The following is a 12,759-nucleotide window of genomic DNA, read 5'->3' as shown; positions in this document are numbered from 1 at the left end:
CGTGGTGCCTGTGCTCCTGCTTGCATTCCCTCTGCCCATGTGCTGTTTTCTGGCATTGCACCAGATAGTGAGGAAATGGAAATAATTTTTTTTTTCATTTTATCTGTGGCTTTGTGGTTGCTTCTGCACTTTGCCTGCATTCGGCTCACACATCCACTATCCAACCAAAACCAAAACCTCTACATATAAAATATATTTTCCTGTTTTTTTTTTATAACAAATAATAACACAAAGATGAATCACCACATTATTATACAAACCAATTTTATCACTTTCACATATACAAATGTACACATTACTCACAATAATGCTGAGAAAAAGCCAAAGCTTTTCAGAGGAGAACAAAGGAAATAAATCAGATACAGATAATAAAAGAATATATTAATTGTTATAAAACCATTAACACATTAGTTTAAGTTTGCTCCCAAACCAGTGTTCGTACTTCTGTAATCATCTAGGGGACCTTGTTCTGAGGCATCTCAGCAAAAGCTATGTCTGCATAAACAAAATAGATTTATGCAAGAATGACATAAATATGACTATTTCTAAAAAGACATGACATCATACAGATATGGGAGCAGGCTGCTCATGAATACAACCAGGACAGCAGTGCAGAGAATCATGAATAAACAAATCGCATTCCAAGCAAAATGTATTCTGACACACTTTACATATGTAAACCTGTGTGGGAAAGATAGAAAAATAAGTCAAATTAGAAAAAATCAGCACTCCAATAGGGAAACAGTTGCATCATCAAGACAGTGTAAATAGACTAAATATATTGCTCACATCACAGAAACCCAACTGAATTAAAGTTTGCTAACAGCAAGCCTTTCTAAGGTGCAGAGCTCAAGCCACTGTAGGTGCTTCCAAATGGTTAAGAGTGGAAGCTTACCTACGCAACTCCCTAGGAAATCCCTTCCTACACTTTCACAGATTTGCAGTCTAAAGGGAGTGACTCTATTAAAGAACTCTAGTTAACCACAAAATAAACTTCAACAAATATTTTCTGGTCTTCAGAAGACGATACTAAAAGATCATGCCTACCTCTGACACCCCTCAGTGCAAATCTCTTTGCAGCTCAATTTACTTACATTTTGATCTTTCACTTCTCCCTGGCAGCCTTGGCAATGCCTAAAAGCAAAATTGTGTATTTCAACTGAAAAGAAGTCAGGATTGTGTAAAAGGGTGTTTAAAAATATCTCATACATAGTAAAAATGTGTGGCAATTACTTCAGCTACTCAACTGAACATGTGGGGTAACTGTTAATGGGAACTACAAATACTTCTTACCGCCAGAGGTGCCCCAAACCACCCAAACATTTAACTGTCTCCAGCAGCAAAGAAGCTGCTGCCAGCTATTCTTACTTTCATGACAAAAAAATTACAAGGTCCACAAGTACACTCATTATCACAAATATGATTTGCATACCTTTCCCCCTGATACTCTTCCAGGGGAACTTCCTGAAAGGCATCCAAAGGAAACAAGTGATGATAAGACCGAGCCAGGTGAGGCGCAGACACTAATGTAAGACCTGCAAATATTGAGACATCAAAATTACTACAAGAGAGGATTTACTGAAAATATTTCCTGTATTAAACAAAGCAAAAAGAAAAAAGATATTTTTAATTACTTAGTAGTTCAAGAGCTTTTAAGAACTAAAAATCCATAAAATTATTTGTTCTTCACCTTCCATAATCCAAACCCACCAATCTTTCCAGAATTAAATCCAAATATAAATTTAAGTACAAGCAAATTGCCCACATTTCTGGCTAAAAAGCTTAACTATGTCTTTTGAAGTACATTTACAATGCACAGTTGTAAAGTTAGAAAGCTTTTCATCCTCACGCCATAAACAAAATGCAGCCATAGAAGACTCTTCTTATTGAATCTAAGTGCACAACTCCTCTTTGACAACAACAGTTCTGCTATTTCACATCACCAGTTAAAAAGGTGTCCAGCTACAAAGCTCTTTTGCACCCTCCTGTAAGACTGAATACATGCCACAGCCCTGTTTCAGCTGACGTAGGTCTGCTGGTTTTGGCTGTGATAGAGTAAATTTTCTTCATAGTACCTGGAATGGGGCTATGTTTTGTATTTGTGCTGGAAACAGCCTTGATAATGCAGGGATGTTTTAGTTACTGCTGAACAGTGCTTACAGAGTCAAGGCCTTTTCTGCTTCTCACACCACCCCATCAGTGAGTAGGCTGGGGGTGCACAAGAAGTAGAGAGGGAACACAGCCTAGATAGCTGATCTCAGCTGACTAGGGATATTTTGGTTGGACTCAATGATCCGGTGGGTCTCTTCCAACCTGGTTATTCTATGATTCTATGATTCCATACCATATGGCATCATGCTCAGCAATAAAAGCTGGGGGAAGAACATGGAAGGAGGAGGACATTTGGAGTTACAGCATCTGTCTTCTCAAGTAACCACTAGGCATAATGGAGCCTTGCTTCCCTGGAAATGGCTGCTCATGTGAAGTAGTGAATATGTTCGTTAATTTGCCTGGCTTGTTTTACCTATTAAACTGCTTTTATCTCAATACATAAGTTTTCTCACTTTTACCCTTCCAATTCCCTCCGTTATGCCCCTGGGAGGGAGGGAGGGAAGTAAGTGGCTGTTCGGGCTTAGTTGTCAGCAGGGGTTAAACCTGACAACAGGGTAATGTTGGGGAATTGGCTGGTGCAAACTTCATCACTTACTCTCATGCAATATAAACTTTCAAACTCTTGTTCTGCTGACAGCTGCAGCTGAGGAGAACCTGTTGCAGACACACAGGATTTCTCCAATTGCACTATCACCTTGCTGACATGAAATTCATGCTGACATGAAAACTTTGACATGAAATTACGACAAGGTGACACAAAACTTGATTTCACTGTCTTGGCAAATCCATGCATCTTGATAATAACTATCATGTTTTAGTCATATGCATGGAGATGCTAACAGGAGTGCAGCTGTCCCTCACAAACTATTAATACTATAAAAAATGCTAATCCTCCCTCTCGCTCTCATTAGGCAGGTGGAGGCATTTGGTTGCACAGTCCATTAACATCTGCAAGACCAAAAGGCTTCTCTTTACAATTTTACAGCCTTTTGTGCGTCACTATGCAGTGTGCCTTTGTGTTCAACTTTGAAAGCTTTCATCTATGTACTCCCAGATGTGAGGGGGTACTTCTGTCCTTTAACTCCAAAGCACTCTTGCACTGAGGAGTCTGAAGCACTGGTGTCCCTGTTATATCAGGATTATTGTTCATATACGAATTAAATTTCTTCCCTCTTTTGCTTTAGGGCTTTCAGTTCTTAACATTATACTGGGGAATACGATACAGCTTTATTGTTACAGGTATAATCCTGAAAAACCCTTGTATGATGCTGGCACCTCAGGACACAAGAATGCAGACTTCTTAAAGAAGAGCTGTCTCTTAATTCCTAATTATAGTTGAATTTTTCTACACTTTAACTCTTTTGCCACTAACACAAAATTCATCTGCTTGTCTTTTCTTGCTACTCACCACAGACTTTGCATTCCACAGGAAGCTCATAATATTTGGCTCTGCACTGGGGACAGAAATATCCACCTAGTGTAAGACCTGGCTCACTGTTGTTTTCCAATTGCCTAGATTAGAAATGGACAATTTATTATGTAGGAGATAAAATCGTAATACTGCATAACTACAAATACTACATAGTTCTCAAAAGAAATAGTTTAGAAAGTTTCAGTAGCTTCCATGCAATAGTTCCACGTGTATGAAAGTTTCAGAAAGCAATTGATAAGACAAAATATCACTAACAGTATTTCCCCACAGAAACAGAAAAAAGACCAAATTTTCCCACAAAAAGAAGCCAATATATCTTTAAAAAGTAAAGTTATGCAATACAACAGAAGTAGTATTTCAGCTGACACGCACAAATATTCTGTATTAAGATACACATCAGTACTTATTCTTTCAAGTAGCAGACACTATTTCCTTCTGAAAATTCAGGCTCCCCTGCCATCCCTGAAAACTAGGATTCCCTTCACTGAGAAGAGGGCTGGTACACTAATCAAATGAGGCCTCTACTTTAAGCTTCCCTTTATAGTCACACTAGTAAATAGATTAAAAAAGCCCATTATCCCAGACAATATTCTTCATCCTCATATATTTTTATCACTATGAAAATAATTATGAATCAAGAAATACAAGTAAAATCAGCAGTAATTACTTGAATACCTTGTAGCACCTGTGTGTTCTAATCACTGCATTAACACATCCAAAAGCCATTTACTACCTTAAAAAAAAATTTAAATGTAAACTTAAAAATGCGTATTTAACAGAGGTAACTATGGCCACATACCAGATGTGCAAATGGAAATACAAGTTCTACTAAGAAGCCAGAAGACATTACTTTTTAACTGTTATTTTACATTATTTCTACTGAAAAGCAGATTTTCTAAGTATGAATAATTATCACTGAATTCTAATCAGCTCACTTAATGCCAATCAACTCTACTTACGCCATGCTAAAGGATGGCTTTGCATCTTGGTCAGACAGAGCAGCAATTGTATGCTGAGGAAAACCTGAAGAGAAAAACACCTAATATTACCAATTTTAAACATGAAAGTAATCTTTCAGTTTCTTACTTCAGTGAAGAAGTTCAAAGATTATTCTAAACATTGAGGGCTCTTTTTTTTTTTTTTGTTTGCTTGTTATTAGAGAAGTAACACTTTCTTACTAGGTATCAAATTCTTCCTTAGGGAAGAATTAACAAATCCCTCCTTGTGTTTCCTCTAACTGAAAAATACCTTTTCATAGACTTCCTACTAACCAAGACTTGCTGGAAGACTACTTTTGAAACAGCTAACAAGAAAATGATGTGCAATGTCAGGGAAGCAGAAAGAGCACTGTATGAATGCTCACTTGAACAATGGCTTCTAATTAGGTGGAAAATATTTTCACACACAGACACAAAGTGTATATTCACTTTCCAAATGCAGTGTATGACAGATGAGACTATAGCACTTTACAGAGGCTGTAACAAATGCCATTCTTTCTAGTATGTGTTTTTTAGGGCTCACGTGAAGTGGACAGTTAATTTTCCAAACTGCTGCTCAGGCTTTACCTAAAACAAGCAAATCTCTTTGTATTTAAATCCACACATAAAACCACTTATTTGTACATAAAAATTCTTATCCGTGAAAACAACTGGATGAAAGTGAAAAAATCAATGCTCTAACTCATGGCATTAGAGTTCATATTCTGTTTTAACTCCAGGTTTAAGTTTAATGAGAAATATGTCAGGAGAAGAAAAGGTACCGAATCCATTTGTTGAAACAGCGCCACAACAACGCTCCTAACAAACACGTGCTATATGACCAAACAGCTGGGTCTTAGATGGAATTATGCTAATAGTAGTTGCCCTCCATAGGGAACAAAAGAGAGGGAGAAATAAAACAGCTTTTCATCCTTCATTTCTAAGTATTACATTTACACTAATTACTGTACAAGCAATATCATTCTACTTTATTCTTTCCAACTGTAGTTGAATAATTTGCCTTATTTGTTTTAATTCTTAACTTTGTTTAAAAGCTGACTTCTTTGCAGGAACAACACCAAGAAAGCCAATAACTACTTAAAAAAAAAAAGTTAAAATAAGAAAAAATCACAATTGTGCAATCTCTTTATTATGTTTCTAACTGTTTGTATGGCTTTAATATAGAAGATGCAAAGAAAGAAAAGGACAACATTAAAGAAAGAAAAAGACAATATTCACACATCTTGTGCTAGGACTTTAACAAAACCACATCCTACCCATTCGAATAAGGGAGCACTCAGAATCTGAACTGGCAGGTGGAGGACTAACATGATGTGTCAGCAGTTCCTTATAATGACTTTCATCTAAAATAATGTGGTACGTTCCTGTCAAAAAGAAAGAAATGCCTTACTCTCAGATTATGAGAAAATAAGAAATATAAAACAAATTCTCCAAAGGACAGAAAATACCTTACATTTTAAAACAAATAGCACCAGAATATTTAATTAGATATGAAGACCCATGGATTTCTCTCCAACTTTACATTGTAGTAATGATATTGTAAAAGTTACCCCCATAGTAACAGAAAATAACATGCTGCATTAAGTTACACATCCTATAGCTTTGTATGTGGAAAACTAGGTTGTAAGGTACATACATTTCTCCTCGCTAGAGATGAAGCTACCAGCTGATAATAATTTCACTAAATACTTTGTATTTTGAATATTTGGGAAATCCTTATATTTTCTGCCAGTACAACAGAATATTCACCCTTAAATATCAAAGTGCATTAATGAATATATGAAAAATTAGTCACTTAACTTTGATTTTAAACATGTATTAGCAGTATAACTACTGAACTTCAGATACATACCACCAGTTTCTCGGGCAAGTACTGTACAAACTCGAACTTCAGCACTGAGGCCGATGACAGATACTCTGATCTTAACTGCTTTTAAGCACTTCAAATGGAAAAAGAAAACATATTCAAATTCACATGCAGAACAGAAAACAGTAAAAAGCTTCAAAGTTTAAAATGAAATTAACTGCTGATAACACTGCAACTCTGCTTCCAGTCTATTAGCTTGGATGTTCACTGTAGTAGTTAAACTTCACTTCTGTACCTTAATTAGATCATAGATGTTCGCTGGATCACATGTCGTCAGACTGCTGAAGACTACCAAAACCTCTCTGCTTGTATGTCCTGGCATGTGCCTAAAGAAAGTATACAGTTAATTTAGTTCTGTACACTAAGTTACTTGCATGCTAAAGTTTCCAGAGACTTTGACACACTAAAGTCAGAATGGTATGAAGTTCCCTACAAATTATAAAACTGTGGCAAGATCCTTCTCTGAGCACCAGAGTTTCACCTTCCAAAAGCCAAATCTTTCCAATATCTAAAACACATTATTTGATTGCATAGTTGTTATCTGTTTGTTTGATCTAGTGCTTGTTATCCCTATAATAATATCACAGGTAAAATTAACCCTCAAACTACCAACACTGCAGTAAGTCTTCTCGATTTCTTAAAATAAAAATGTCTAGTTTATAGGGGTAAACCCATTACTTTTACAAACTGCCTCTTGGTTCTTCATGTAAAACTCTTTTCCAACTAGTCATTCAAATTTTTATGACACTGACCACTAGTTTTATTCTGCCCATGCTTCCTTCTATAATTATTTGTTAAAAGTCTTCCACAAATGTTTATCCCATTTCAGTACCTCAAATCGCGAAACATTTTTAAAATCTATCCTACCCAAAACTTTACCTTTCTAAAGCATGCGAGAACTCCCACTAGATTAATGTGACTCAACAGTGCTTCTGTTCCTGTTCTCTTATTACCACTAACCCCTAATTCTGCCTTCTCTCATACCTTAGCCTTCTAGTGAAAAACAACTGCAGGGTCTCTCAACACTGTATTTATACACAAAATAACCTATTTTGTTTTAAAATATTGTTGCTTTTTATAAGCAGCACACTTGTAAACAGAAGCATCTTTGTTAGAAAATTTACTTCTGCACTACCAGCATATTTAACTCCTTAACAATTTATATTTTAAGAGGAGATAAAGCTGCCTTTCATAGACACAGGTCAGCATGATGCAAGATGCTACTTCACAATCAGTAGTATACTGATTACGGAAAATAAAAAACAGACACCCCCCGCCATGTATATACTAACTTTAAAGTCTGCATGGCCAAATTTAGGGAATTATATAGAGATGGCTCCCCAGTGCAGTTCATATCCACTGCTTTCTTCAGAGCAGTTATGTGCTTTCTTGAATTACCTGTAAGTGGAAAAAAAAAAGATTCACCTTAAATAACACATTAAAGCAAATGAAATATTTAAATTATATATTTAATGACGCGTATTCCTACAACAGTTCTCAAACTGTGACTAGTCATTCTATATTTTTCCTTGGAAACTGATCTCTCAATTAGAATGTAGAAAACAATAAACCAAAATCTTAATAGAAAGACATCTACTCCACAGGCACTCAATTATTATTCACCTTAAGAAGTCAAAAAACATAAATTCATCGTTGCATATCATTAGCGCTTAACACCAGTGTTAAGTATCTCACAAAGTGTTTCAGCAGAAACAGTTCAGTTTCCTGCATTATCCTCGAACTACCGTTCAAGGATCCTAACATTCATCCAGTTTGACAGATGAATAAAGAAAAAGTTTTCACCTCTGAAGCCACATGGCTTGCTAGCCAGGAACCAAAGAAACCTTGCTTCTTAACATCTGGCCAGACCTCACAGAACAGATTAGTCATAAAACATTAAATTAACAAAATATGTTTTTGTTGCAATCTGGACAAAACTTGATCACAAACGAGCATGCAATTTCAATCCCAGATCAAAACAGGTCAAAATAAAGACCCTAACTTCAGATAATTTGCAATAACTTCTCTTTTATATATAATATGTTGTGTTAACATTACTGCACTTTCAGCAGTGTCATCCAGTTAGGTCTCCAATTTTAAAAGAAAATATAATACCTCCCTACCTGAAAGCTCTGTCATTTTTTCAGCTCTTTTACTCTTGGTTAAAATTAAACCAATCTGGAGAAGCAAAAAAAGAAAAAGGCAAAAATCTTCTTACCAAGTTTAAAAATAAGTTGATTTACATTTTTGCTATACTTTACCTAATACTTCTCTATGGATCAGAATCACTTAAGTGTACAAATTTTCTTGAAAGTGTCACAACAGCAGCACAATACTATGCATTAATTAACATACATTTCTATATCTCCTGTACTTCTGCCACAAGGCACAAAACTAAATCTTCTACAATTCTAAATGCGTGAAAAAAAGAAACATAAGCAAGTCTTCTGTGTTAGATTTTATATTTGGGAAAAGGGGATTGATGGGTTCTTAGTTTCGTCGGTTAAGGCAGTAACAAGAATTCCCACAGGCTGATAACAAAGGAATGGAAAGGAACCCATCAACTGAAACCAGTTTACTATACAGTCTTACAACTAAAACTAACTTTTAAAATGGTTTCCATTCACTTGTTTCTTGCATGGTTATACATACCTGACTAATAGGATTTTGGTCAAAGTACTCTTCAACAAAATATTCCAATAACTACAAAGAAAAGTTAAAACTGTTAAAAAGTAAACACAAGTTTTATCCACTAAGTAGACGGTACTTGCAAAACATCCAGCGTAATAAATAAAAAAAAAAGTTGGCGGCAAAAAAGGAAGATGAGCTCTTCCCTTTCATTCTCCTTTCAGCCTAGCCCTTCCATTCTTCTCCTTCCCCTCGTGTTGCTACTGCAATGTAAATTTCAGAAACTAGCCATCTCTTGTTTTATTCACTTCACTTATTAAGTCTAAATTACTGTTGGTTCAAATGGAAATTTAAGATACACCAAAAAGCACTAATCTGTACAAAATCAAACACCAGCATTTCCCTGCTGAGAGTTATTAGAGAAGATCATACAGTACAGCTAAAGCCCTCCACAGTCTGAAGGAGCAATCCAATTCAACCACTGTCTAGCATCCATTCAAAACAGAATCCACCAAGACACAACTGTATGGGGAGAAAAAAATCTTTGATGTTTCATTAAACATGTTTGTTCTTCTTCCAGCCCTTATCAGGGGCAACACTTACCTTAATTTCCACACACTTTTCATAAAGTGTCTTTCCACAATATGCCCTTACAAAGCGTCTTTACTGTACAGAAGTACTCATGCAAGGTAAATTAATGTCACATAGATTCCACTATTCAAAAAAGAAGAAAATTACAGACTACCAACAGGCACAACAGGAAAAAAAAAACAGAGATGAGAGGAGAGATGAGGCTATGCACATTTTCTGGGCACAAGAGACTGACATCCTTTCAAATACAAAATGGAACTGGCTTACAGAGAAACTGTGGATTAATAACAGGAAACAAATTTTGAGTACACAAATACCTTCAAAGTGCAAGTAAGCCTGTTTGGTTTTAAATCTTGGTCCTCCATAGTTCTTGATCCATCAACAACCACATAAAGGTGACGCATCTGCATTACCACAGTAAATCATAATCACTCACAGAACAGATACTTATACAAACGATTCATTTTTTCATTTACCTAAAAAAGCAACTATTTTCTCTCTGTAACAGGGAAAACTCAGTATACTGTGTTATAAACAGGCCAAAACCCCACCTCTGAACACTCACACTCATCCTATGCTCTCCTTGAATAAATAACGTTAAAAAAAAAAAAAGTGTGGTGGACAGCGTCAGCATTGGTCTCAGGAACATTAAGTCAGCAAAAGCATCTTTTGGATGAGGCACACCATGGAATTACAGACGTCCTGGGCTGGGAGGGACCACAAGGATCACTGAGTCCGACTCCTGTCCCTGCATGGGACAACCCCAACATTCACACTGTGGGGCTGAGGGCATTGTCCAAATACTTGTTCAATACTGTCAGGCTTGGGGGCCATTGCTGGCTCAAGGGGTTCCGGCCTGTTCCAGTGCTCCACTATTCTGAATGACCCCTATTCAAGCAGTTTCACACCCAATACAGACAAGGATTAAGATGTTAACATACCATCCCAAGTCGAACTTGTCCATGGTGCTCACTGAGTCTAACAAAACACAAGAGAATTTAGGTAAGATGCAAACAATGACTGGCTCCTAAAACAAAAGCCCAGAAAAAAGCAATATGAGACTTCTGGCACATATGAAGCAACAACAAACCACACACACTTACTTCCACTGAAAAAAGAGAAAAGCAGCTCAATTACAAACGATTTCATACCTTTCAGAAAACAAACAAAATAAAACTATTTCTTACTACCATGTTTAATGGAACATAATTTTTCTTTCCTCAAATCTGAACATTTTAACCTAATTTGCAATAAAACAAATTCAGATTTTATCTAGCAATTTTTCTTACAATTTGAAAAACTAATCTGGTGCCATGATTCCAAAACCCAGTTTGAAGCACATCTCTATATCAAAAAACATTGAACTACTTTCTCCAAGCACAGCAAATCATGATTACAGAGCTTTGTGCCTTGCTAGACCAGATCAAGATCTCGTCTCTTCATCTAGCAGATGCCTGGGGCATTTAGCATGTATATGCTCAGCCCTAAGATTAAAAATAGGAGAGAGTTTTACTACTGTTTTCTGGCACGATGGATAAATAACAGGCAGAAAGCCTGCATCTGGAGCTCTGAAAGGTCAGGACACAAACACAGACCCAGAAGGGAGCCAATAGGCTCACACAACCTAGGGGACTCTGTATCAGAATGATGTGGACCCCACCAATGCCCAAAATTGTTATCATCAAGCTCAGGGTGAGACACAATCATAATATCACAGAATACTTTGGGTTGGAAGGGACTGTAAAGCCCATCCAGTTCCAACCCCCCTGCCACACCTCCCACTAGGTCAGGCTGCCCAAGGCCCCATCCAACCTGGCCCTGAACACCTCCAGGGATCAGGCAGACACAGCTTCCCTGGGCAACCTCTTCCAGGGCCTCACCGCTCTCATAGTGAAGAAATTCTTCCTAATGTCTAGTCAAAATCTAACCCCCTTCAGTTTATACCCATTGTCCCACACCCTATCGCTACAAGCCTTTGTGAACAGTCCCTCCCTACCTTTCCTCTGGCCCCTCCAGGTACTAGAAGGTTGCTATAAGTTCTCCTTGGAGCCTTCTCTTCTCCAGGCTGAACCCCCCCCAAATCTTTCAGCCTGTCCTCATATGAGAGGTGCTCTAGTCCTCGGATCATCTTTGTAGCGCTCCTCTGGACCCATTCCAACAGCCCCATATCGTCTTTGTGTTGATGATTCCAGAACTGGACACGATACTCCAGACAAGCTCTCACAAGGAAGCGACAGAAGAAGCAAAAAATACCTTTTCCTCTTTGCCTTGAAGAGAATGTCCTCGATGGTCGCTTTCAGCGATCCGGATTCATCTTCTTTAAGAATTTCCCTAGGCAAAACAGAGGGCTGTTGAGTAAGAGGGAGCTTTTCCTCGCCTGTCACCAGCGGGACAGCGAGGAGGGAAGGGGGACGCTCACCAGGTTCTCTCGTAGCCTCCCTCCCAGCGCTTGGTGCGGTCGGGTTCCTCATCCATCGCCGCTCCCGGCTGAAGGGAGGCCGCAGCGCGGGTCAGGGGGCTGCGAGGAGTGGAGGCAGCGTGGGGCGAGAGGGAGGGAGGAGGAGAGGCCGCCACCAGGCCGCGCCGAGCCCAGCCGAGCCGGAAACGCGAGCGCACGCCCGACCCCACGCTTCGCGATCGACTTCCGGCTGCCGCCCGCGCCGGGCCGGAAACGCTATGCTCATCCTCCCCCACCCCGCCCGGTGCGCCGCGATCGTGTACCGGCTGGAGCCCGCGCCGCGCAGCGGCCGTTCCGGGGCTTGGGGGGGAGGAGGGCCGTGACCGCGATCCCCGCAGCTGCACGATACCGAAAATGACGGCAGATAAACTTTGTAAGGCTCGTTTTGGAGCTTTAGAAACCAAGCACTCTTTATCAGGGCTGGGCAACACGAGGCAGCGGTCTCTATCGATCCTGTGTAGTGAGACAAGAGCTGCAGACAGGGTGTATTTTCCACTTGCACGCAGATGTACACATTTCCCCAGCAATGTTATGCACGTTCTGTTCCTTTCCAAGCACCGATTTCAGTGTCATTAGGAGCTTCCCATCAGTGAGCTCTCTGGCTGATTTGGAGCTGGCTGCAGCTCTGCCTGCCCTCGCCTCTGAGACGGGCAAAGGCTGCGCACGGAGGCGG

At 38.9% G+C, this 12,759-nt stretch overlaps 1 protein-coding gene across 1 annotated transcript; it reads right to left on the bottom strand.

Moving 5' to 3' along the window:
* Window positions 1-317: 317 nt before the first annotated feature.
* Window positions 318-12,228, bottom strand: GTF2H2 (general transcription factor IIH subunit 2). The gene is made up of 15 exons (XM_069880253.1): window positions 12,048-12,228; window positions 11,882-11,959; window positions 10,570-10,606; window positions 9,946-10,032; window positions 9,062-9,112; window positions 8,533-8,587; window positions 7,702-7,807; window positions 6,645-6,735; window positions 6,395-6,482; window positions 5,799-5,906; window positions 4,504-4,567; window positions 3,521-3,624; window positions 1,433-1,535; window positions 1,095-1,134; window positions 318-681 (listed from the first exon to the last, which is right to left on the bottom strand). Exons 1-15 carry the CDS (start codon window positions 12,101-12,103, stop codon window positions 562-564), a joined length of 1,188 nt encoding a protein of 395 aa, XP_069736354.1. The 5' UTR covers window positions 12,104-12,228; the 3' UTR covers window positions 318-561.
* Window positions 12,229-12,759: the final 531 nt, after the last annotated feature.

This window comes from Phaenicophaeus curvirostris, chromosome Z, assembly GCF_032191515.1.
Source record: "Phaenicophaeus curvirostris isolate KB17595 chromosome Z, BPBGC_Pcur_1.0, whole genome shotgun sequence".
NCBI lineage: Eukaryota > Metazoa > Chordata > Aves > Cuculiformes > Cuculidae > Phaenicophaeus > Phaenicophaeus curvirostris.
This window is presented reverse-complemented; position numbering and strand designations above follow the sequence as displayed.